The sequence below is a fragment of the Centrocercus urophasianus genome, unplaced genomic scaffold, assembly GCF_019232065.1.
Source record: "Centrocercus urophasianus isolate 14NV4802_14NV808 unplaced genomic scaffold, USGS_Curo_1.0 seq_10, whole genome shotgun sequence".
Lineage (NCBI taxonomy): Eukaryota > Metazoa > Chordata > Aves > Galliformes > Phasianidae > Centrocercus > Centrocercus urophasianus.
Genome location: NW_024884142.1, coordinates 65,445,750 through 65,472,381, shown reverse-complemented (window position 1 = coordinate 65,472,381; position 26,632 = coordinate 65,445,750). Strand labels below are relative to the sequence as shown.

At 41.0% G+C, this 26,632-nt stretch overlaps 1 protein-coding gene across 1 annotated transcript in view; it reads right to left on the bottom strand.

Annotated features, from left to right (window-relative positions):
- The window catches only part of MAP3K21 (mitogen-activated protein kinase kinase kinase 21), a 43,357-nt gene extending 19,406 nt beyond the window's left edge, over positions 1-23,951 (bottom strand). Inside the window, exons 1-2 of the mRNA XM_042823492.1 lie at positions 23,243-23,951; positions 4,183-4,363 (exon numbers count right to left, since the gene is read on the bottom strand). Coding sequence (XP_042679426.1) covers positions 4,183-4,363; positions 23,243-23,951 — 890 coding nt within the window. The remainder of the gene's footprint in view (positions 1-4,182; positions 4,364-23,242) is intronic.
- Positions 23,952-26,632: the final 2,681 nt, after the last annotated feature.

The following is a 26,632-nucleotide window of genomic DNA, read 5'->3' as shown; positions in this document are numbered from 1 at the left end:
CAGCATATCTAATCCCTTCTTTGTTATATAAAGGCCTGTTATTTTTTTCTCGATCTTTTCAGATTTGTAGGGAGAGAAGAGTTACACACACAACTAGTTTCCCTATACAGGGAAAGAGAAACAGTACTGTCTCCTGTGAAAGGTGCTGGTGAGATCTTTTCTTACCACCATGTATAGAAATCAACAATCATAGACATTCCTATTGCAGCAAGAGTAACCATAAGAATTTCTGCTATGCTTTCCAGTCTAGATGAAAAGCCAGGTGTTGTTTTTACTGTCTTTGGGATTGTACACCCAGTGTTTGCTTAAATGACCCAACCCCCAGCAAAACACTGGAACAGCATGCTAGTTGCTTTTATTTTAGATCTCCTATTCCAATACAACAGAGAAAGTTGTAAGTCTCAGGGATTTTTGTGGAAGGAGGCATTTCTTTAGTATGTGAGCCTACGGTGGACTTTTCTAAGAAATGTACATGGCACTGGTGAGAGAGGTAAGGGCTAGGTACTCCTTAACATCCAACACTCCTTCCATGTACCCCACCTGGTACCACCAAGTACTAGAAGTACAACCCCAACTACAGCAGCTGTGAATACAAGAATAACAAGAATATAACCGGTGATTTTTACTGTCACTGCCTTCTTCTGAAAGTCATTCAGCATTGTGTAAAACCTTGTACCACTTGAGAATAAGTAAATAAAGAAACAAAGCCAGTAAACTACACAGTTTCAGCACAAACAGAACATATTTCTTACATGTGTAGTAACTACACAGGAAGCAGTTTGAACTAAATAGCAGCACTCTGTTTATCTAAGTTCTGTTCATCAATGAAATTTTAGTCACCATAAAAATCTCAGGAAATTAATGAATTCACAAGTTTAATAATGAATTAAAAGCTAAGAAGTACTGTTTATTCCTAAAAAAAAAAAAAAAAAAAAAAAAAAAAAAAAAAGGCAATAAAAGTAAAAAATCTTAGGATTCTTGATCATTGCCCTCTTTTTTTTTATCTAATCTATACATCCACTCATATGCTCAAACTCCAAAGACCAATTTCATTTTAAAACGGTTGTACTTCTGACAATAATAAACACAATATTTTCTGGTTTTATATATGATGGAAAAATTCTATTAAAGATTGTTTTATTTGTGCATTTAGATAAAGCATTAAAAAATAATCTTACACTCTCCCAGCAAGTGACGATTGGTTTTCATTCAAGGAATTCCCTGGTTCAGACTATTATGTATCTATTTTAGCATGAATTTTGAAGCTAATCAGAACCATAATAAAAAGAAATCATCTTTCACAAAAGACTTGTATCACACCATTAATTTTTGTTACATTTACAGTTTTAGCAATTTTCCATAGTGCCAAACAGGTGATCGTAACACTTCAACCTCTTTTAGGGAAGGTAGTCTTAACTTCAAGTGCCAAGAGCCAGCATGGGCTGGGGTAGAATTCTACAGATGATTCTAGTCCTCCTGCTTTTGGGAGGTGCTAGTCAGTCCATCATTATCCAGGACAACCACTACTTATTACTCAAAAATGGAAGTTGCTACTTTGTGCATTAAATTTCACCAGCACACATACAGTCATTCTATGCGTACAGTCTGAGGTACTAAGAAATAGTATTTGTAAAAGAGTAAGGAGTAAAACCCATCTCCTTTTACATCTTAGGGGAAGAAAAAAAAAAAAAAAAAAAAAAAAAAGAACCCCCCCAAAAATACAGGCACTCAAATACACCCAAATTATACATTAAGGTCACAAACTAATGCTTTCAGTAAGTTGTTCCTTAGACAATTTGGCCACTAAAATTTATTCCCCTGCTGTCCAATGTGATCTAAGCCTTTCTTTCTATATTGCATTCCAGAAATAACTTGCTGTTTCAATGTTTTTTAAAAGCTGATCAAAATGGAAGTAATCAAAGTTCTCAAAATTTCTTTTACTTTACAACTCATCTTCTGAAGCAGAGGTCACTATGCACTGCCACATGAATCCCTTTAAAGAGTATATGAACATGCCAGGCAAAGGCAGCTATTCAGCAAGAGCTTTCTGATTTTGTTGAGAACTTGCACTTTCAGGCTTCTTACCTAAGATTGACATATCAAGACTGAAATATGCAATAAATGATGGAAAGATAGGAGTGAAAAAGTGGAATTCCTCTTTGTTGTTTTTGTACACAGTTCCAGACTCCCCAAAACAGTAGTTACAATTTGGGTTTGTGAAGCAGAAGGATACAAGTTCAGGGCCTAGAAAGAACACATTCTGCTACCTAGGATGACACGTGAGAAAATGCTGCCTGCAAGACAGTATGAAAACCCTGCCATAACAAACCCCAGCACTGTCTGATTCTGGAATGCTGCTTGCAAATGCAATCATATTTGAGCAGCCTCAACTGCTCAGGATTTTGTTTATTTTTAATAAGTGGTCTAAAGACATCTTGTGGAAACTCAGTACTCAGTATGCGTAACTTCAGTTTAAACTGTTTCTTAAATACATTCTTGTCTTTGAGAGACCCATGCTTACATTTGTAACCTGTTGTCTTTAAAATAAAAAGCACTCCAACAACTGGAGTATTACTAGACTTGCAGTATTATTTGTTTGCCTTTTAAAGGAGTAAAGATAAGCAACAGAACAGATTGAGGTGCAGTAAGCAGAAAATCTTTAGAAGCCAAGAAGGACTTAACTATACTGTAAAACAGAGCCTTTCTACTTAAAAACCTCTCCTGTTACAAGTCCATCATTGAACTAAATACTTACATTTTTACAAGAGAGGCGTGCAGGAGAGAAGGCGAAGAAGAGAAATACTGTAGATTCCAAAAATGTAAACTAATGTTGCAGCAGAATATAAAATAATTGCACCAAAGCATACCCCCTCAGATACCTAAAATCACAGCAACAAGACTGGACAGGACCTGTAATTAAGCATGGAATACAGCTGATTAGGGAAAACGCCTACACCCAAACTCCACCCCGCAAAAGAAAAAGAAAAAAAAAAAAGAAAGAAAGAATGGAAAAGAGCGAAGCCAATGATGTTTCTGAACCGGTCATCAACTCAGACTGATGTAAACAACATGCTGAAAATCAGTTGCAGACAAATGGGTGTCAGAAAACAGCAGTGCAGATACAGAATCATCCTGAGAACACCAAAAATGTTACTTCATGCGTAGAATATCAAGCATCTACACAAAATGAGACCGTATTTAAGAACTATGCAACACAGAGCATGCATAAAAGGCATGAAAAAAGATTGAAGTCCTCCCCTCCTTCCCCAAATAGCTTCCTTAAGATCATTCTCAGAGAAAACACTTTAAAAAGAAACGAAACGGAGACTTTTCAGAGTGAGGCATTGCAACTTTTAAAGGCTTTAGCGCAATCACGACTATTCCCCCAAAATACCTTTCTTCAGTACATTTATCCCATACTACGTCACTCAAAAACAGCATCAGTATTGAGAACCATATTATTTATCTGATCCATCAAAATGCCTTTAAGGAGATATTCACAAGCTTAACATAGTGAGGTATGCACTTTCCAAATTAGAGAACACCTTAAAATAATTTTATGCCTCACTACAGTTACATCTCACTACAGTTTTTCTTCTCACTACAGTTACTAGAAGCAAAATCTCTATGGAGATTAAAAACCAGCTGTTTAATTTTACACATGATCACATTTTAGATTCCTAGAAAGCAGTACAAACTTCAGTTAACATCTGATAAAGTCCTGGTTTGCCAAGTTTTTTTTTTTATTAAATGGGCATGCAAGGGGAGGATGGATGGTCCCATTTCTTTAAAAAGAATGAGACTTCTCAGCCATCTGATTTGGAGCAAACATACCATTACTGATCAATCATATGGTAGTACATAAAGAGCATATCACTCTTCATACTAATATTCAAGATAAGTTACTTAACCAACAGATTTTTAAGGGTTTCTCTTTCTTTCCAAAAATATGGTCTTCTGCTATTTTCCCTCTCTTTCTTTCAAATTTTTAAGTCACGAGTAACTAAAGGTAGATCAGAAGTAGAAGCTGAAAAATTAATGTTTTCCTTAGAACATCTATACCTGCCGTACCCTGAAATAACTTAGGAATCCATCAGGAAAAAAAAAATCAAATAGAAATTCATTCAAAAACCTCAGCTTACTTCTACTGAATACGGTCTTTATAGTAGATCAACTTCTTACCTCCAAATATCACTTCCTTTAGAAAACAGGGAGGACTTGATAACTTCTGGAGCCATCCATGCGTACGTCCCAGCTGCACTCATTTTGGTTGTTCTGTGCCATTCTCTAGCCAGACCAAAATCTGTAATCTTCAAAGTTTTATTGCAAATGTCATCATGTTCCATCTTCTCTAGCAACAAAACTACAAAAGATTGAGTTTGTAAATTAATTCAATGGGAATCAAAACAAAACTGCCATTCTTGTTATTAATTCCACACGATTTTGATTTCTGCAAATAACTGTACGATCTAAACATTGTGAAAATACTATCAACTTTTTTTAAAAATAAAAACAAACAAGTTTACTGATAAAATTCCAAGTACTTCTAAGTAAAGAGAGAAATACCTGCAGTGTCACGACTTTCTTGCAATTATGTGAGTAGATATTAAACAAGCACAAGAGATTCACCAAGAAGAGATAGAAAAGAAAGCATCCAAGTTCAAGAGAGCACAGAATAGTAACATCCCACGAATGACAGGTTGTGAAAATGGGATTCACTTTGAAGTAAGATTCTCAAGTAGTAAAAGTAACAGCAGCAGTAGGAACTAAAACAAATGTTAAGAGTTTTTATTAAAAAAAAAACCCTAAAAAACAAAACAGGAAACATCATCTCACTGTGTAAAATTCATCCCTCATACTGCACCCAATCTGGGCTCATCATCTCAAACTGCATATAATAAAACTGGAACGCACAGAGAAGGGCACAAGCAGGTTGCTCCCAACAGCCTGTTCTCAGCCCAAAGCGCAGTTAATAGACTCAGGCTCTTCAGCAAGAAAAGAAGGTTAGTGACAAACCTGATAGCATGCACCAAACAAAGAAAGCTGTAAGTAGCAATTGCTCACAGCATCTGATCCGAAAAAAAAATTGGACTACATCAGACTAAATTAGCTGGCAAGAATCAAAACCACATGACAGTTGATCACAGGGAGGTGAACTTGGAAATTTTTGCCATAGTATGTAACTGCAACCATTTTACATAGATTTTAAAAGAAATTATATGAATTCTCAGAAGACATCTCCGTGCATTTATGTACAAAATACAGGTACAGGTTCAAGAAATCCCCAGGCCACAAATCACTAAAGGGGGGGAAAGCAGACCAGGGAAGTCAGTTTGCCTCAGGAATATGCAACTTGCAGCAGGACACTGGAGCTGGATGAAACCCGCATGGTGTTATACCCATTGTAACTTCACACCCCTTAAAAAGCAAATCATCTTTTGCTGTTCCATCCCACAGTGTGTATTCACTGTCTGACTTGCTCTTAATACTGCTGGCAAACTTGTAGTACAGCTTCATAAAAGAGTATGAAACGGAATGAATGGGCTTACTGTGTTCAAGCAGAGCAAAGACAACAGGTGCAAAAGAATCATTTTAAAGGCACTACAATCTTAATTCCATATTCAGTGCCTCTGTCACTGTCAGTGCTAGTAACTGTTACTGTTACTTTTCCATTGCAACGATCTCCTGGGACAAAGCTCAAAGGCTGAATTACTAATAAGAATTATTAATGCATGTGTTTTCCAAGCATGTGTACCATGCAGTTCAAGGCAAAGCACTGGGACAAAGCAGATGAAGAATGATCTTGCCTCACAGAAGAAAAACTGGTGAGCTTGCATTTGCAATCGCAAATCATTTTTAGTGGTACAGCTTAATTACAAGTATTTCAAAAATGATGTCAACTCCAGATTAGAAAAGGCAGATCCCACATTCCATTTTCAGTAAGTGCCTTAACACAGAGGAGAAGAAACAAAGGCTCAAGTGGTGTAGACAAACTACGAGCTCCAAGTCAGCACGACCAGAACAAGTTAAATTCATCCAGGAGTTTTTATAACTGTTATACTTGAATGAAAGACCTATTGTTTGCCCTTCCATTTGAAACACGTTCAGCAGAATTCCTGACATTCCTTGTCAGTCAATGTGACCGAAACCAAAAACAGTCAGTCTTGCAAAAGGTAATAACGGGCAGCAGGCCAGGTTTCATCCACGGAGGGACCACGTTCCTCTGCACTCTGCACTTCCGCTTCCGGCCGCGGTCTGGAGAGCGGCTGCAGCACACACAGGAGAAGCAGCAGTGCTGCTCAGACAGGCGGACGGTGCCGGGCAGCGCCTCCCAGCCCCTGCTGTTCAGCTCCTTGCAGCTTCCTGTCTGAAAGCAGTCATTTCTGCAACATTCTGCTAGCCCTGCTCACTCGGCCCATGCACGTTCCTCTCCCAAACCCATCGAGTTGGCTTTTTCAGGCACCGATTCACCCCCAGTATTCAGTTTGGTGAGAGCCAGTTCAGCATTTCCTGGTTTATTTTAACATTTTTCAGACTTTACGCTCTCCACAAGGAGCAAAGTTCAGACTTATAAAAGCAAAGCTGACTCTTTCTGAATGATTGAAAAATCTATTAGCAGGAGACTAAGTCTCTCACGATAAGAATGCTTTGCATCAGTCCAGCCAACATAAAACCTTATCTTAGCCTGCTATTCAAACACCACATGTCCTATGGTCAGGAATCAACGTCTGACTCCATATTTTCAGGCCACAAATGTTTCCTACTGTTTACACAGTTTTCAACTCAATTCTGAAGTTCAACCAACTCATAGCTTGGCTGGGATTTCCCCATTCTCACCTCCCAGGGAGAAGGACAAAGTCAATTTATTAACATCAGAGCATCGAAGGTTTGGGTACCACACACTGGGTGCTGCCTGAATATGAGACACAGCACGTGTCTAGAACCCTGTACGACTGGGGAACAAAGAGTTGTCAGTGCATGCTATTTTCAATAACTTAATGAAATATAAATGAAGAAAAAGTATACATGTTACGTGGTGAAGTGATATTGGAACTGATAGCTATGATACTGTGCATGTCCTAAAAATTTAATAATTTTATGGTAGTGCAGCAAGAATACAGAAGTATTCCAACAGCATCCCTAACAAATTTCTATGTAACCATACAGATTAAAAAGAACTTTTACTCTTTAAGTATGTAATGCTACTAAAGAGAAACTGGAAATCCAAGTATTGCCTATATACATCGCTGAAACAAGCAGCTGAGAGTTATGAAATAATTTAGATTTTTTTTCTGATAGAAGTTCCCCAGAAAGGGCTAAGGTAGCAGACCTCATCAGATGCAAGAACTTTTTAGGAAGTTTAATCATGCAGACAGAATAAGAATTAATCAAAGAAACCTATACAAGAATCAATATTTCCATAGAAAGGAAGATATTGAAAGACAAGTTATCAAAATAGAAACATCATTACTGTGTTTATTAGGAAGCAGGCTTGTTCCACATGCCAATTAGCAATCTGTGGAAACATACAAGGTACATTTCAGTAGCCAGCAGCAAAGCCCACCCCAAAAAAGACCAGATCATAGTACTGGAAACACATGCAAAGTTGGAAGGGATCAACAGCAAAACCTAGAGTTACAAAGCAGAGGTGAAGGAAGAGGAAAGGTAGGGCTGTTCTGTCTAGCACAAGGAAAACCAAAACAGCAGCTGCATACAGTTGCAGAAGTAGCTCACGCAATTCTAAGCGATGCTAAAAAAAGGCTTTTTTTTCCTGTAGAAATGAAGAAGTACCATTAGAACTGTACAAGGCATAAGACTTCACATGAAATACTGGATGACTGGAACGGCGTATATATATGCTCAACAACAGGAACTTAGACTGAAGCAGGTGTAGAAAACAGAATAATGAAGAGCAGGTCACTTTTCCTATTTAGATAAGAGCTTGTCCTTTTTGCTAGAACAAACAATGGTTGAGAGCAGAGATCAACCACATTTATGAACAGGATGCATGTCAAAAGCACTGGTGCTCTTACCAATATAATACTCTCCCAGGTACCCTGCCCAATCCATTTTGCTCATGTGCTTATGACTAAACTCAGTTCTAGACCTGGAGCTGCAGGGGTGGGGAGAGCTTCATATCATATTCCAAGACAACACCTCTGTTCTCCCACCTCCCTTCTGCTGTGTCGTGTCCCCCCCCCCCACACACACAGTGTATAGCACAGGTTACTCTTCACAAAGTCATAAAATATAACACATTCTCCTATCAAACCTACTGGTTCCTTAAATAGCAATGCCATTAATCTGTTTTGCCTGCTTTCTGCCTTATCAGTTACAGCTAGAGTCTTTTTCTACAGATCTTATAGCACCTGCAAACATTTTATAGTGCAGCAGTGTGCAGATAAAACATACTGCATGCTTTAAAACTCAGACTGCAATGGGACTGGACCTGTGGGGCTAGCCTGTTCTTTCCAACTCTGCATTCCTCTTGTTAAATTGGCATCATCCCTACAGAACCACTTCTGTTCCCATACACATGTTATCCATCAGGAAGCCACAGAGTTACACTTGAAAAGAGGCAAGTCACAGTAACATCCCATCCTTGTGCTCCCACTCTCCTCTTCCTGTGCCATCTCCCTTTTCTACCACTCTCATGTTCTCTGCTCCATTTATGCTCAGAGCTACTGAGCGTAAAAGGTAAGACAACAACTGCAGCAGTCAGGATTAGAGAAGCACAAAGCAGCAGGCCAGGCTTGGCCACATTTGGACAAGAGCTGCTTTTTCTGATTCATTCTCTTTTTTGAAAGCTTGGGTTGAAAATATATTGGGGAAAAAAAAAAAGTGAAGTAAGAGGCAGGACATAGATGACTGTATTCCAAGAAACAGAGAACTGAAGGTTACAGGGTTCTGCTACCCGTTTAAAAAGGGCAAAGAAAGAGAGAGGAACTGACTGACTACAGAAATGCAGAAGGGATCCAATTCTTTTTTTTTTTTTTTTGAAGACACGGAATATTACTGCCATGAGATACGGCCAGGAAGTAAGTGGTCAAGAAATAATGGGGAAGAGCCTATTTAGACAAGCCAAATTCCTGGGGTGGATGCAAACTCAGACAGGTCCAGGACTACACCCTCAGTGCACGCTTCAGCATTAAACTGAACCTCCAAAGAGGAATTGAAGCAACTTGTTTCAACTGCAAGTATTTTGTCTAACACACAGTTTTACACAAAGAGCTCACCTTCTTGCCTCAGCCCCTTTCATTCCTATGTTTTAAAATGTACATAGCTTTAGAAACAGTATTTACAGCAAGCATGAGGGAATCATGGACAGACCTCTTAGTTGTCAGCACAACCAGGAAATTTCCACCTAGTACTCAGGTCTTCAATGCAATTCTTTTACTGTTATTTCCTGAAGTTTCTGTTTTCTCTTTGTTACTAAAAGATATGCAGATCATTATACTTCTCTGATGTTATTAACTGTCTAGAAGTCAGCATTTAACTCAATCTCTCATTTGACAAGAAATCCAAATCTTGAAATCCAGAGACTTTATGCAATTAAATCAATTTTATTTCATAATGCATTTTGACTCTTTCAGAAGACCATTATCAGTGGCACAACTGATTTAAGTGGCTACACAAAGTTTTCTTAGAAAAGCCAAGTCAAAAGATCAAGTAATAAAGAGTAAGTATAGGGAGTTTAGTTGTACTTCAAATGCCTGTATTTACAGAAATTAACCTGAAACGCTGAAGTCATTTGGATCCCTCCCCCTCCTCTTCTTTATACTCTACAGTTTCTACCGTACCCTATTCATAGCATCTGTTTTGTTGCCAGTAAAAATGAAGAGTTAAGCAGACTTTTATGAGTTAGCAGTTACTAGCTACCTCCACCAACAGTTCTCTAAGCAGTTGACTGCTATATTTTTCACTAACAAAAGGTATTTAATCTTACAGCTATTTAAGTTAATGGGATTACAGGTTGAGCGCCTACGTGCCACTCCATTTACCACCACTGATAACGTCTTTCTGAAGAACATACCAGAAAGAAAGTAGAGAGCTTCTACTATACAGCCCTAGTTGCCAAGAAAAGATTGCCCTGACAATGCTGCTACTGTGGTCCCCCTGCAGCTCCCCCCCAGAAAGTTCCCCCTCCATTTGTTTGCAAGTGAATTTGGTTCCTGGTAATTCACTAAACATGCAACAATACCAGTAGGAAAACCTTGCATCTCTACCTGAGGAACTAACAGGAAGAAAAAAAAAGAAAAAAAAAACACACAAGAAACCTTCTTGAACACACCACATATTCAGCTAATGAAACACAGTATCTTGACAATATTAAGAGAATTATTTCCATTACTTGGAGTTATTTGGCACCAACTGCAATTAGAAATTTAAATTTCAACACTTTTTATAGAAGTCACGTCCAGCTCCACTAAGCATTTCAACTGCAAACTAAATACCACAGTGAAAACATTAATTGATCAGGATGTCTTTAAGCTATGAAAGGGTGATCCATTTGCCTTTACAGCACTTCTTTTTAGCTACCTTGCTTTTCTCCTGCCAGTTCTCAAGGTAGCAGCTGTTAGTTACCTCCTCACCTTTGCAGCCCCACACTGTTAAGACTGTGGTCACCTCACTGGATAAGTTTAGAGCTTGCCATCCACAGAGGAATTCCATCTCTTAGAGATTACAAACACAGGACACATTTATCTACTTCATCCACATTTATCTATTTTATTATAGGGACACTGTGCTCCTCTATCCTTTACTCTTTCACAGCAGACATATAACCATTTCTTCATTTTCATACAACATTGAAAGCAGCTCAACAATTTGGTCTTACATGCACTTGTTTAAGAACATCTAGCTTTAAAAAAAAAATAATAATCCTACCTCACATGAGCCAACATACATTTAAGAAGTCCTGAACAAAGTGTTCCCAACTGGGAAGCCAAAACAAGACAAGACTTGACAGAAAATGTCCTTGATAGCAAGGATTTACAAATATACACCATCTGCATAAGAAAAATACATCCCATAGTGGGCCATGTAAAGAACAAGAAATCAGCAAAAACATTGGAACGGCAAAGGCTCGCCTGACTGTCTGCAAGAAAGGAGGAAAGCAAAGGAGATTGAAGAGGAGAAAGGAGCGATTTCAACAGCTGCAGCATACCTTGCATCACCATTTTTTGCTTCCCCTTCACTTCTTTAATAACCATTATTAAAGCAACTTTGGGCAAATGGAAACTTGAGAGAAAAGCCGTTTTAACAAGTTATTGGCACAGGCTGCAGATGCTGCGAGTTATTTTCCTGCCTGCCATCTGTACTTCACTTGCTATTCTGACAGTTCTGTAACGCAAACCAGAAATTTCTGTTGTGCCTTAAGAGAAAGCACCAGAGGTAACAAGCATTTGAAATTAGACATTAATTATTGTTTCAACAGTAAATTCTGAAAAGGATTTGGATTCTGCATTACACAAAAAAGCAGACTGCACTCTAAACATTATTAAGTTCTTTGTTTAGTAAAATACCAAGATTAGTTCTCCTATTTAGTTTTACACTTAAGAAAAGTTACTTCACTGCAGCAATTCCTCTACAATTTTACAATTACATGGAAATCAGTCCACGCTGAAACTTGGATTTAAAACTCAAACCACTCAGTTATGCTGCACCTACCAGGAAATTTCACACTTATTAGAAACACAGCAATTACTTTGCTTTTAAGTGATCTTCTAAGCTTTTTCTTCTTTGTTTGTTATTAGTTATTAAAGGGCATCTATGCAATAAAAACAGTAACCAAAATGAAAGGAGATCAGAAAGACATGCTAAGAACTACTAAGAATAATAGTTTGGTGGTGAATCAGTCATTCTTGACTGCGAATGTTTACAGTTTCAAGCCATACAGAGCAAAGTGCTCACCATTCCTTAAAGACCATCAACTGTGTTAGGAAATAGTCATGCCTTTCTTTTTTGCAAGCAGTTCCTTCCTATTCCTAAAAAAAAACAAGCAAACCACAAAAGGTGAGGCAAACCATAACTGTTACATACATAACTGCAAAAGGAGAGTCATAAGCAGTATATAGTGCACCAGGTAAAGTCTCCTCCAAAAAATAAAAATAAAACAAAAAGCATACAGAAAATGTACTATCGCTTTCCTTACCTCAAGTTCAAGCAAGACCTGACCATTCCCTTCAGAACAGAGCAAATGAATGCATGCCAAACAACATAACAGAATTCACAAAGAGAATGCACCTGAGGGGCTCATATTCCCCAGAAAGGCAGCTAACGTGTTAACTTAGCTATCATTAGTAAAATCATCTTCTCAATACTTTTTAAACTCAAATTTGTTTTGAAATTATATTGACATCTCCTTGCAGTAAATAGAAAATCACTTAAAATGACACAACTTCTGAATACATGCACTTATTTACACAGTTGGCTTACTTCTCCTGCTTATAACTTTTTAAATTTGTCAATTATGTGCTTTGTTGTTACCTCATACAGATCACAGAAAAAAAAAGTTGCATTTGATATGCTTACCATAGAATATTTAATGCACAAAAATATCAAAGGTTAGATATTTCATGAAGTTTTATGTGAATATACACATTAAAATAGATATTCACATTAAAAATAAATAAACAAAAACACATTCTTCCTTTAAAGATGATTTACTAACTAACCTGAGCCATTAGGGCTGATGACAAAGCGAAGACTCCCTAAGAGCCAGCAGTCACTTAAAATACATATCTTAGTCTCCTCTCTAGTTACAGCCTCTCATCCTCAAAGGCTTTTTAGGGCTGAGTTTTAGTGACTGAGTAGTCTTAAGGAAGTTAATTATCCAGATGGCTCAAAAAAAAATAAAGTCTCCAGAGAAAATTGTTTTCTGCTGGATCCATCATCTGACCAAACTCCCACCTACCACCTGTATGCAACCACAGATGTGCAAATCCACTGACATACAGGAAGCAGTAGGGTCTATGTCAAGAGATGTGAGGGAGATCCTTGTAGCACGGCTAGCTGCTAAAGTGAACCAAAGACAATGTGCTATAGGAAGTGCAAAAATGAGCAGTATTTCAAAATTAATACAATTCTTCTACATCTAGTTAGATTCAAAGATGTACTGATAGAATCCAGCTTTGTTGCTTTTTTCTGTTAAAAAAGATCACTGCTGAAGGGAACTACTTGGATAAATTGAAGACCAAAAAAAAACCCACAATATGTTCTTTTGAATGTGCTTTCTGCTATGAAAAGCTAGCCTAAAAATCCAAACTAACTCTGGTTGTAGATGCTTTATTAAGTATAGTCATTGAGTTCTCCTAGAAACACATCACTTCACATAAAACCCCTTTAATATCATTTCTGAGAGATTTTAGCAGGTCACAGCTCTGTAAAGGAGCTGAAATTTGGCCACTGGTTTCATCTGAGAATTAAAGCAATCAATCCTATAAAGAACAATTGAAAGAGTCTTGTAGATTTTTTTTTTTTTTTTTTTTTTGCCAAGCTAAATCTTTTCCAAAACAAGGAATCAGAAAATGACTGAATTTTGATCTCATATTTTTATATTTCTAAATACAAAACTTGACAGAAAAAAGATTTTTGTTCCATCCTTGTAGCTTCTTTAATAGCTGCAGAACAGCCTCTCCAGACTGTGCACTGCCAGGACTCTAATATTCTTTAATAGCAAAGGCAAAATGTTTGATTTAAAATGAGAACTCAGTAAGCTTGGCAGCATTCTTTCTCTTGGGAAGACAAAACTGAAGGGTGCTTTTTTGATTCAATAATTAAGGGAGATTTAATAATGAGTAAAAAACAAACAAACAAAAAGTTTTTCTTTTTAAATAATACTTGATAAAATAACTACAATTAGTTCCATGAGAAATATTAGTAACATCTAAGACTAGTGGTAAAGAAAGTGAGAAAATTTTCCAAACATTGAAAACCAAAGTATATTCAGTTCCAAGGGTTAATTTGTCCCATAATGAGCCACAGAAATGAAGCAGCTACTCCTGCATTTTTCAGAGGGAGGGCTGGCTTATCAGCTCTAAGTTAATAGCACACCTGCCAAAACACAGATTTTAGTAGCTATGAAGAGAACAAAGCATGATTATGTAGCCAACACTGGCATGTGTAGGACTGATTTAACTGCAGCTATGACCTCCCACAGAAAAGGTTAAACTTGGCTGGAAACTCGAAGAAGAAAGAATACTTCTGTGGTGATATTTTACATTATTTTATATCTCTCTCTACAAAAAAACAAGCAAACAAACAAAAAAAAAACAACCACCAGCACTAAGATGCACTAAGTGGTTTAAAATTTACACATCCACTCACTAGCAGTTAGTGATGCAGGATAAGTGCTCTGTAACATAGGGAAACAAAGTAAAAATGGTGAAAACTCATTTTAAAAAAGTCAATGCAGGAATGTAAATTTATGACACCAGGTGTTAGTTTGTTCTGCTACCTTAGATAGACAAGTCATTTAGTATTTAAAATACTTCCCCCGTACTCAGCTCTGGTGAGGTTGTGCCTCCAGAACTGTATTTGGTTTTGGACCCCTGACTACAAGAGAAACACTGAGGGCCTGGAGCATGCCCAGAGAAGGGCAGTGAAGCTTGTGAGGGGTTTGGAACACAAGTCTTACTGGGAGAAGCTGAGGGAACTGGGATTTTCCAGTCTGGAGACAAGGAGGCTCAGGGGAGACCTTATTGCTCTCTACAACTCCCTGAAAGGAGGTTGTGGTGAGGTGAGGGGTTGGACTCTTCTCCCAGATAACAGTGATAGGACAAGAGGGAATGGCCTCAAGTTGCACCAGAGGAGGTTCAGGTTGAATGTTAAGAAAAACTTTTTCTCTGAAGGAATGGCGAGGCATTGGAATGGGCAGCCCAGGGAGGTGGTGGAGTCACCGTCCCTGCGGGTGTTCAAGAAAACTTTACAGGTTGTCATAAAGGGCTTGGTTTAGTGGGTAATATTGGTGGGAGGTGGGCAGTTGGACTGGACAATGTCAGAGGTCTTTTCCAACCCTGGTGATTCTATACCTATATGTAGGTATAGAATACATAGGTATTACACATATATTTTATACCTATATATATTTTAAACTTCAATACCGTAATTATGCCTCTAACAAGAGAAAACCCAAAACCCAATGAACTGAATTTCAATGTTTCAAATTTTAACAGATCATCAGAAATGAAAAATCAAGGGCAGAAGTCACTCATGCTGTAAAGACTCCTTGCGAAGGTTCACACTACAAGGCCACTGTTTCAGTACTTGAAACACTGAAGCACATTCAAAAGAAAGTTCAAGCTCAGTGATAACAAAACCCCAACACAAACAAAAACAGAGGCTGCAAAGAAAAAGCTGTTATCTTCTAAGGTCAAAGAAACCACAAAACAGCATTCAGCATCCAAGTACAATACAATGATGTGTTGCTTCTCCGTTCTTTTGAGTTGGCAGAACATAACTTTTTAATCAAACTTTCAGCATTTAGTCAGAGGGTCCAAATAAACACGCTGGGCTTGAAGTCCCAAAAGCAGAATGTGGGGGGACAACATTGGAACTCAAAACTGAGTTCTCTCCCAAGTTTTTCTGACGATAGAGTAACGATGCTATCAATGCTCACATCTCAGTTACACAATTACATTAATTGTATTATGTTGCATTTTACATATGTTTATGTAAGTACAATACCTCATTACACAAATGTTAAAATCAGCATGTAAAGTTGTTTTTTCACTGCCTAGGAGTACAAACAGAACTGAATAAGTATTCTAACAGCTAATGGGAGCTGCTAATTTTTCCACTGACTTCTTTGGAAGCTAACTGCTCTCTGTGCCACTTTCAGAGACAGGTAGGATGTGACCATACCCTAGAACACCAGCTTTCGAAAAAAAATAAACCAGTCAAGTATTGCCTAAAGCTTTGTTTAATATACTGATATTCATTACAAATACTGGAATTAAAAGTCCTGCACCACAACTTGCAATGCCATCTCCAAACCATTCATCTCAGAAAAACAGTCAGAAAACCTGGGAGCAACAGATAAGAACACGACTCCCCCGTGGCAAGAAGGCAGCACCAAAAACCTTGGTGAAAATGGGTCTCTTACAGAAACCTGCCAGGGAAGAGTCCGATGAGGAACAGGAAGAGAACAAAACTTCTAAAAACAGTCTAAAAACAACAGTAAAACAGCTTCTTTGGGGACAGAAGAAAGACAGGGAGAGGAGTAAGATATGAAGAACCAAGTAAGACCCAGAAAGAGGGCAAAGCAACACTATTTTTTTGATTAAGCATGCTATCGGTTGAAGATGCAGAATCTTAACATAAATAAGAGAAAGGAATAACTCTACAGGCGTCAGTTTGTTTGGGGAAACAAAATCTGTATTAAAAAGGAGTTAAAACAAGGACATTCAAATTCATAGTTTTTAAATTAATTGGGTTAAATTCACCTAGTGGTTCAGGTTAGAATCTTGCTTTCAGCATTAAGGAGTGCATGTGAATATACTCGAACACACTGCCTCAAAAATAAAAACAAGGGCCTAAAGTGATTAGAATTTTTTCTTTACTTTTTAGTGTCCAGATTTGAGATCCATAAAAACATCAAACAGCAGCAAATTCAGAAGATACCAGGCTAAGGTCACATAAATGACTACTGCAGTTAAGCCTTAAATCTACAAGTAAAATAACTGCTAGATGTTACTTCTCTAGAAGCTTACATTCTATGCAATCAAATGCTGTCTGACAGATTAGTAGTTCACAAAATTTCATTTGACAGAAAACATAATAAAGTAATGAATTCCCTGCATGTTATATTTAAATATGGAAACAAATCCTTCAGTTGGAAGTTAATCTCTGATATTTTACCACTAGTTATTTCTACTATGATGGTGATCACCACAGCAACCAGCAACTTGAAATTGCTCGTTCTTGAATTCCAGCATCTCTTCTTGAACACGAAACACATGCAGCAAGTTAATAAACGTAACAGGCGAAAACAAAATGGTTACAATGTAAAACATTTCCTCCCATGCACTGAAAGACGCTACAGCTCAAGGCTGCTGAGCATTTGCTGCTCTCACAGTATCTAATATTCTCTCAGGGTCTCTAAAAAAATAAAATCCCCATCTATGTAGTCAGAGCACATCAAATCATGTAACAGATTACTGGGAGCAATGTTTCATGAAACAAAGCATAAAACTTGAACTGAATGTCATGCTAACTTGTAACAGATTCAAAAGAGATGCTGCTTCTCAAGTTGATGAAATTCTGCAGTACTTCTATAGCTTTTTTTTTTTTTTTTTTTTTTTTTTTAAACATACTAATCAGATAAGATTACCAAATCCAGTGCTCCTTCCTGCTATACATTCCAGGAACATATGACCATTTTTTAATGTTGTAATGCAGCAGCATTATCTTCAGTGCAAAGCAGAGGGCAGGGCTACTTACACTCACAAAGATGGGCTAGGAAGCTGGTACACCTAGGACATTTTCTAATCTTTATGTAATTTAAGTAATTAAGAATAGCAACACTTAATTACCATGACTTCCCGTATGAATACAGCATGGAAAAATGAGGCACGAGAATTTTGAATTGCTAACACATGAACGGCTCAAACATTTGTGGAAGTATTTGTATTCTGAACACCTTCCTAACTAGGAAACCATCTCACACATAGCCTGGGATTGGCAGTTCCTTGCCTGTGGGACAAGGGCCTTTTTCAAGCCAGTCTTCGTGAAGAAAAATCTGTCAGTCCTTCTCCTGTGCCCCAGTTACTTTCAGTCCCACAATTTCATCTGACTGTCAGATAAAATAGTCAAAGCAATGCCGCGTTCTCAGAGCTGTCAAGTTGGTGTGGGTTTTACAGAAGTCGTACAGAAGAGGAACTTCAGTTCTACCAGACATATGTTTGTTCCTCTCCAGAGCTCAGAGACAGCCAGTATTGCCAGCTCAGCAGTTAGCAAGGCTACAGGAGATGTTTCAAACCAATAGCAGACATAGACTATTAGAGCAGGTGACAGGAATCCCTTATTTTGGAGTTGATACCCTAGGAGGGCTGGGGGTAGCCCAGGAAGGGACACTGGGAACAGAAAAGAAGAGCACAAGTCCCATGAATGAGAGCATTACAAAGAGGTGAGGGAGACTCAGAGCATCTGCCCACAGGAGAATATTTTTTAATTTGTATCTTGCTGCAGTCTAAAAGATGAACAGTAATTGGCTTATGGCTATTGTACAGCTACAAGTTCCACTACCATTAGAGGGCATCTTGAGTTTAAGCTCTCATCTGCAAAAAAGCCAGTTCTCTCTCAAAACTACCCGAGCCAATTGTAATAGAATTTCATTTTGATTTTTCTTTTTCTCTACGGTCACACATTAGAAGATACTGAATATGCAAGCATTTAACAACGTATAAGAAGTCCTTACAACTTTACAGGTGAAGCAAGCAAGTCCTTCAGAACAGAGCCAAGAGACAGATTATGCACCCCATTGATTTCAGAGTAAAATCAGTAAAGAGACAGGTCAGTTTCCATGGAGCTTCTTTCTCATCTCCTAGCCCAAAAGCTACCATGAAGCTGCTAGGTAGGGAAGTTAGAGGGAAAGTATTTTTGTGAGTTCTTGAAAACACTTCCATATTATTTTCAGGTTGTTTTATATGTTGAATAGTTCTGCTGCAAACAATCTATAGAAACAATAACCAGAGGTTATTTTGTCTTGTTTTTCCTCAAATTCCAGGACACCACCCCTCATTAAAAGCAACCAATTCAATAGAAATCCTGTAAAGCCACGTCAAACTTGGAGATTTTAAAACCAATTTCTCTTTTCTGAGTTATTACATGAAATTATTTTGAAGGATGTAATATTAATGCAGGTTGTCCAACTGCTGTTTCATTGTTCTTCTGTATGTTTGACCTCTTCAGTTTTCAAGTACTGCTCTCATTATAACTGTTACGTGCTTGGCTTTATTCAATAGTCTTTGAAAGTCAACCTGTTCTTGATTATTTCTATATGTAATACAAACATCGTGCACTCCAGCAAACTGAGGGCCACAACGATCCTGGTAAGCTGGAAGAATTAGTGAGCCAAAACTTACTTCCATATCCATCTACAACAAATCAACAGAGGACTCACCAGTATTATGCATATATACACAATCTTCACAGAATTAGCTTTGTGCTTCACCTTGTGTTCACAGATTGGATCATGCCGTAAGCAAGATATTCTGAACTTTCTGTTATGTTTTCTGTAAGTACACAAAGCTGCTGCACTACAGATAAAACACATTTTAAGGCAGAAGTACTGCACAATCTGAAATCAGTCCCCAAACCACAAATTTCTGCTTACTCTACACTAAACTTCAGAAACTGAAGCCTTGCACATTTATCTGAACACATTGTTAGCCTTATTCAGACCCCTAAGAAAGGAACAGACAAGACTGTACTGAGACCCTAAATAACCATGGTTACTGAGGCATCCTAATTAATTAGGTGCCCTTGACCAAAAGAAAATAATTTGACTCAACCAGAGAAAAACTGGAGAAAATTGACTGTACTGTGTCCAGACCAGGGATCCCAGCACAAGGAGGACATGGAGCTCTTGAAGCAGGTCCAGAGGAGAGCAATGAAGGTGATCAGAGGGCTGGACCACCACTCCTATGCAGAAAGGTTGAGGGAGATGGGCTTGTTCAGTCTGGAGAAGAGAAGGCTCTGAAACTTCATTGCAACTTTCCAGTAGCCAAAAGGAGCCAACAGAAGAGGTGGGGTGAGATATTTTACATGGTCTGATAGTGAGAAGAGAAGGGGTAAAAGCTTTGAACTGAAAGAGGGAAGATTCAGATTAGACATCAGAAAGAAATTCTTTACTTAGAAGCAGGAGATGTCCTGGCACAGCTGCCCAGAGAAGCTGTGGGTGCCCCATCCCTGGAGGTTTGGGCACCAGGTTGGATGTGCCCCAAGCAGCCTGAGCTGGTGGGGGGGGGGGGCAGCTCTGCCCACAGCAAGGGGCTGGATAGGCTTTAAGGTCCTTTCCAATGCAAGCCACTCCACAATAAAAAGTCACCCTTTGAAAGAATCAGCAAACATGCTGAGATTTGAAGAAGGAGAAAAAGATAGACTTGTTTCTTACTTCTCTTGTTTCACTGCTAGTTTCTGGTCTTGAAGACGAACTTGTTTTTTGTTTCTTCTTTTTTTATTTTCAGTAACAACACACCAAGACTATATCTGTACCTGGGAGGTACTGTTTTTTCAGTTTACGATACTTGACTTCATTCAAATTACTACTGAATTCAGAATTCCTTAACTATATATACTAATTTGAAAAACCTCAAATTTACTTTCAAATTTTCCTTTGGAATTTAGTTAGGTAAGGTCCACCCTAATTTTAGATAACCTCCTTAGTCTATGCATCTAAGATCATAAAAGCTGCTTTTAGAAAGATACTCTCAAAAAAGACTCCACTTTTCCAAAGAAACTTATGACCATGTCACCTGCAAAAGGTTTTATTAAACACCCACAGCCAATTTGCAAATCACCATTAATAGCCATGGTTATTATGTTTCATTTCACCAGACCTACTTAAAAGCTGAGTGTTCTTTACACCTTTGCTTTGTCTACTTTGAAATCATCATTAAATATTAATGTTTTTACATGGTCTCCAGAATTGAAGAAGCCCTGATACCAACCAAACCCAGCAGTCACCCTTTAATCCCTTTCTCAGCTCTCACAAAGATTGCTTGATTTTTTTTTCCCTCCAAATATTGAAAACATTTGCATGTCTATCCATTTGTTGCTTTACTAGAAACAAAACACCATTTTCCTCCTCCCAATAGGAGTCTAAAGAAACTTGTGCATACAAAAGAAGTCAGGTACTGCTGTCAAAAAATAAAATACATTCTACTGCTCTCATTACTACTATTCAGTCTGTGGGGATCTCTCACCAGTCATGTCAATTCAACATCAGTAGCAGATACACTGTACTACAGATCCCAACTTCATGGAAGGGATTGGAGAGAAATAACACACTTGCCTTTAAGAAGCCTGCTTTGGCTATTGCCTACAGCCACAAGTCATGACATTTATCTTCTCCGGATCAAATATGGTGGTAGAAGGGGCTGAAAACATAGTTCTTAGGTATTTGCAAATGAAATATTTTAGTCGGCATCCCATACCATGCCTTATTAAGGGAAGTCATCTTTCCAGTTTGCTGTCTAAAGAACTCCTCAGCAAACATCATTAAGCTAGCACAAAATGAGTACAGAGGCAAACAATCAGGAATTACTCTGCAGAGAACACTGACCACCACCACTAAGGAGCTGTGGAAAGCAGCAAACAACAGCTGATCAACAGGAGCAGCCAGAGCCCAGTCTGTGACTACAGACATTGCCAAGATGATGCTACCCACACCAAGCACACCACACACCCTAGCAGCCTTCTACTCCCAGGAACAAAAGGTTGGGAAAGATGAGAGTAACAGAATGAAGTGAAATCCTGGAAAAACAGACAAGTAACATAACAGGAGACACTACCATGATTTGCAGTCCCTTTAAATTCATATAAAATATAACTTAATGATTCTACAACGTAATGGTAACAGTACATTCTGTCACTAGCATACTGTTGACTTCCAACATTATAATTCAGTTAGATGATCAAGACCATTGTCAGGCTTCACCACGATTAAGAAACATGGGTGAGAAAACTATGCAGTTAAAGTCAATCACATGGGCAACCAGAGTAAATAATAAAAGCAGTGAATAAGCACAAATATTAAGGTTATAATTAAAAGCATACTTTTAAAAGGCTCTGCCATTATCTACATACACAGAGATTATAATGGTAATCAGTACACAGCAGTCACCAACTCTGCGTGTTGTGCTAAACCAGGGTTACAAGTTCATTTCAAATGTGGACTTTGCCATTGTCACATCAGGAGTGAGGAGTGTAGCAAAGGTACAGCAGCTCAGTCTGAGCAGCGCAGTAAACTGGGATACAAGCTGCCTACTAAGAGCTGCGTAGGATTTAACACGTTGGCCATGAAGTCTGTAGACCCTGAAGCAATGTTCCAGGAGTTCATCATCTTGTGCTACAATCAGAACCACAAATACAGCTGAGCTAGGTCCTTTCTTTATCAAACAAATAGTGAAAGTGTTCTCGGGAGCAGTCCCATGACTAAGCCTTGTCTTAACAATCCATGCATGATGACCTTCAAGACACACTACAAAAGCCTTTCAAACAAAATGCTTCAAACTTGAATGAAGCTTTTTCATTTTAACTTAACCACTTTAGGGTGTCCAACTGAAAACAGGGTAACATTTCCGTTCTGAATGGGCCAAATTTCCAGCAGGACTGCAGAGACAGCTTCAAACATTTATGTAAGGGAACACATTTCCACTTTCAGGCCACTAGTTTGAAACACAACCACGATGGTGGGACTTAAACATCACCCCCGTGAAGCCAGCCTTCAACACAACTGTCTTAAGGCACCAGCTCCAACAGATGGGTGAGGAATTCATTACGGATGAACTGAACAAATCCCTCACTCTTTCAGGTGCTTTTGTCCACACCAAAAGCTGAAAGCACCAGAATTTCTACTTTTCTAAACTACTGTTTCCCACCACTGCTCACTGTGCAGGTGAATTTTATCAAACGAAAGACAAAACCACATGCAGACATCCAGAAGTGAAACAGAAGCAATATCTTTATTATTAGAAGAAGCAAAACTTGCCTTATCCCTGGAAGCACTCAAGGCCAGACTGCACAGGGCCCTGGGCAGCCTGATTTAGCAAGCAGCAGCATACCTCCCCATGGCAGGGGGTTGGAACCGGATGATCTTTAAGCTCCCTTCCAATCTAAGCTGTTCTGGGATTCTATGATTAATCTTTCCTTTAAAAGCTATACCGAGCCAAGGTCCTGTAAAAGCTAGGATAGCAGACCGTGCCCAAGTAAAGGAAATCTCATAAAACTGCAGCTATGACCACGCACAAGATTTCATCCCGTTCCGCTTCTGACTGCACTCCTTCCTACCTGAGATGTGCAGGACTCGGTCCTGTCGTACTCCAAGCGCACCCACATCTCCCAGACTTTCCGAAAGAACCACCGACCCACTCCTAGACGCACAGACCCACCTGCTGCCAGCCCAACCCTTGGGCGCGGCAGAGCCCCACTCCCCCGGTCGCCCAGGCCCGAAGGCCGCTTCCTGAGCCGGCCGCCGGTCGCCCCCCGCCCCGGGCCCCCGGCTCCCCGAGGGACTCACTGTTGCTGGACTTGAGGTCGCGGTGCAGGATGGGGACGATGGCCTGGTCGTGCAGGTAGAGCATGCCGCGGGCGATCTGCACTGCCCAGTTCACCAAGACGTGCGGGGGGATGCGGCGGCCCCCGGGTACGGCGGCGGAGGAGGAGGCGGCGGCGGCCAGGGCCCGGTTGAGGGAACCGCCGCGGGCGAACTCCATGACGAGGCAGAGGTTGGGCTCCCGCAGGCAGACCCCGTGCAGGGCGATGATGTTGGGGTGCCGTAGCATGGCGAACAGCTTGGCCTCCTGCCGCACGCTCTCGGCCGTGGCCGTGATGTCCTCGTCTGGGTCCTGCCGCGCCGCCTTCACGGCCACCTCGCGGCCGCGCCAGGTTGCGCGGTACACCTTGCCGAACCCCCCCACGCCGATGATCTCTTGCAGCTCCAGGTGCTGGAAGTCGATCTCGGTCAGGCTGCCCGCCGGCTCCTCACCCGCCGTTCCGCGGGGCTGCCGGGTCACGTAGTTGGCGGGGAAGATGCCGAGCCGCTGCCGGATCTTGCCCGCCCACCACCCATCGTCGCCGGACACGGCCGCATCCTGCGACAGCACCTCCACCACGTCTCCCCGCCGCAGGCTCAGCTCGTCCTCGCCGCTCGCCTCGTAGTCGTACAGCGCCGTCCACAGCGGGCACGGCCCCCCGGAGCCCGACGCCCCGGCGCCCGGCGCGGCCATGGCGGCGAGCTCAGCCCCGGCAGCCGCCACCGCGGGGGCGCCCGCCCAGCCGCATCCTCACCTGCCGCCGCCGAGCGGGAGCCGCGGGAGGGGCGGGGCCTAGCGCCGCCGGGCTGACACAGGTAGGGCGCAAGCGCGGGCGGAGAGGGCGGGGAGGGGAGTGGCGCTGCTCCCGCCTCCCCGCTCCGCGTCGCTGATTGGCTGCCGGTCATCACGTGGCGGCGAGAGCTAGGATGGGGTTGGAGGGAGGGGGTTGCGGTGGGTGTGGAGGCGTAGGTAGGTAGGTGTTTTCCGCGCGCGCGCAGCGCGACAGTGGGTGTGGGCCGCCTCGGGGGCTTTGTGCCTGTGGCGCTGGGAGCAGCGGCTGCTAGGAGCTGCCTGAGGTGGATAAAAGGGCGCGGGGAAGGTGTGAGGCTGTGCCGCAGGGCGGAATCATCAGCGCGTTCTGTGCTTCTCAGTTGCCCGCACGTCTAGTGCTGTACGTCCCTCAGCAGCCGTCTCATTTGCAGCTGTGTATCGCGACTAAATTCTTGACTTAGTTATTTGAAACTTGGAATTGAACAAAGTTGATAAACTCCTGTTCGTCCCGCAGCAGAAACTGTATCTGACACACTAAACAAAAATAAAACGCTATGATGGTTACTGAACCACGTTAACCTAAAAGAAGTAATGCAGAACCGGCGTGTCTATCACGTCTTTTCGCATTTCCTTTAATATAAGAGAATGCCTTGCAGCTATTCAGAGAGATAATTGCAAACCTTTTCCTTATCTGCGTATTTGCCTTATTATAAAAGCCATAAAGTATGTTGTAATACAAGCGCTCTGCCACACAAATTCCACCTTGAACTTTATCTGAAGAATCTGCAGGAACTAATTAACTGTGGAATGTTTTGGGTCAGAGAAGGTGTTGGTTGCAGAATAGTGTTTAAAAGTTTAAATATTTATTTAGAGCTAGTGTTCAAAAATTTGCTCCCCGAAGTACCACTATGCACCAGCAATTGCTACACCTGGGTTATCCTATGGAGTTTCTGCAGCACGGAGCACTGTAGGATCTCGGTGTGTGAGTGCTGTTCCTGGCTTATCTAATAATGGGAGCAGTTTTACGGAGAGCAGCATGAAGCTCCTGTAACTTTTCTCATGGCACCACCTAGTGGAGTTATCATTAAGAAGAACAGCGTGCAGGTTGCTGGTGAAGTTCACTGCCCAGTTTGTCACTGACCTTTCGGTGGGTCATGTTTTCCACCTCTGGTACTCCCCTGCAGCCACAGGCACAGTACTGTGCATCTACCTGCACTGTGTGGAATACATACCCTTAGTTGAAATTACCACCCCTCTTCTGACCTGCAAGTACGATTGTACCAGAAAGAGTGGAAAGATTTGAGGGATGAGATGGCAGATCACCAAAGTGAAACAGTGTTGCGTCAACTCCAATGAAGCCCTCCCTTCCTGGGGCTTCTGAATAATGACCTGCTTGAGCCAGACGCGTGAGATACAGAGGAGAGGCAATTTTGAAGCCCCCTTTGTTTTCCCATCTCTTTTTATTTATATAGTAAGTCTGCATGTAAATGTTTTTATCAGTATGTATATGGGAAACAACTTTGGTGGTTTCTGAAAAATTAATATTTTGAATCACTGCCTATAAACATATTATTGATGGCTGGTGATTGCATTTGATGTTCGTGTCAACAAACTTTGTCACCTTTGAAAAGAATCTGCCTTAGTATGCAAAAGGTAAAATAAAAATTTCCACTTGCCAAGGGAGAGAGATGTTAGGCAAGACATGTTTAATGGAACGGCATGCAGGACAATGCTAGAACTGTGTGCCTCTTTCGTACAGGATCATAGAATCATAGAATGGCCTGGGTTGAAAAGGACCACAGTGATCATCGAGTTTCAACCCCCCTGCTATGTGCAGGGTGGCCAACCACTACACCAGGCTACCCAAAGCCACATCCAGTCTGGCCTTGAATGCATCCAGGAATGGGACATCCACAAGATTATGGATTAGAAGACTTCTTGGCGAGGACAAACCAAGCAAATACCTCTCCCCATGGCTGTAGTCCCACAGATATCTGCAGGCACTGTGCCACTGAAAGAAGCAGTGCCATCCCTCCTGTTTATATGGCTCTCAAACCTGTCAAGCATCCAGCACAAGCATCTAATGTGGTTGCGCTGGGAGCTGAGCTTATGTGGTGAATTACCTCTCAAACACGGCTGTTTAATGGCATCCATTGGCTCACACCCCTTATCTCAAGTGTGCACAGGGATGTGGGCCGTGTCCTCTGTGCTGCCTATCTGCTCTTGGTTCCCTCTCAGTGCCACACACTATTTTCTGACACCCCTCACGTACTATAAAATCTCTAATTCAATCTCAGTTGTCATCAAACTCAAAGTAGAACTCGGGGTTCCACCAAGCAAGCCGACGTTTGGCTGACAAACAACCGACGAATCGGGTAAAACAACCCCGTAGCGGTGAGGGGGGGTTGCGCCGGGCCCAGCGCGGTGCCGCCCGGTGGGCCGGGCCTTCCCCGCACCTGCGAGTCGCCGCGTTCCGGGACGCGGCTCCGCGGCGCCGTCCGTCCGCGCGCCCGCAGCGGCCGCCCCTCGGCGCTGCCGGCAGCCGGGTGCGGCCCCGGGATCGACCCGGCGGCGGGGCCGAACAGAGGGAGGCCCGGCCCGGC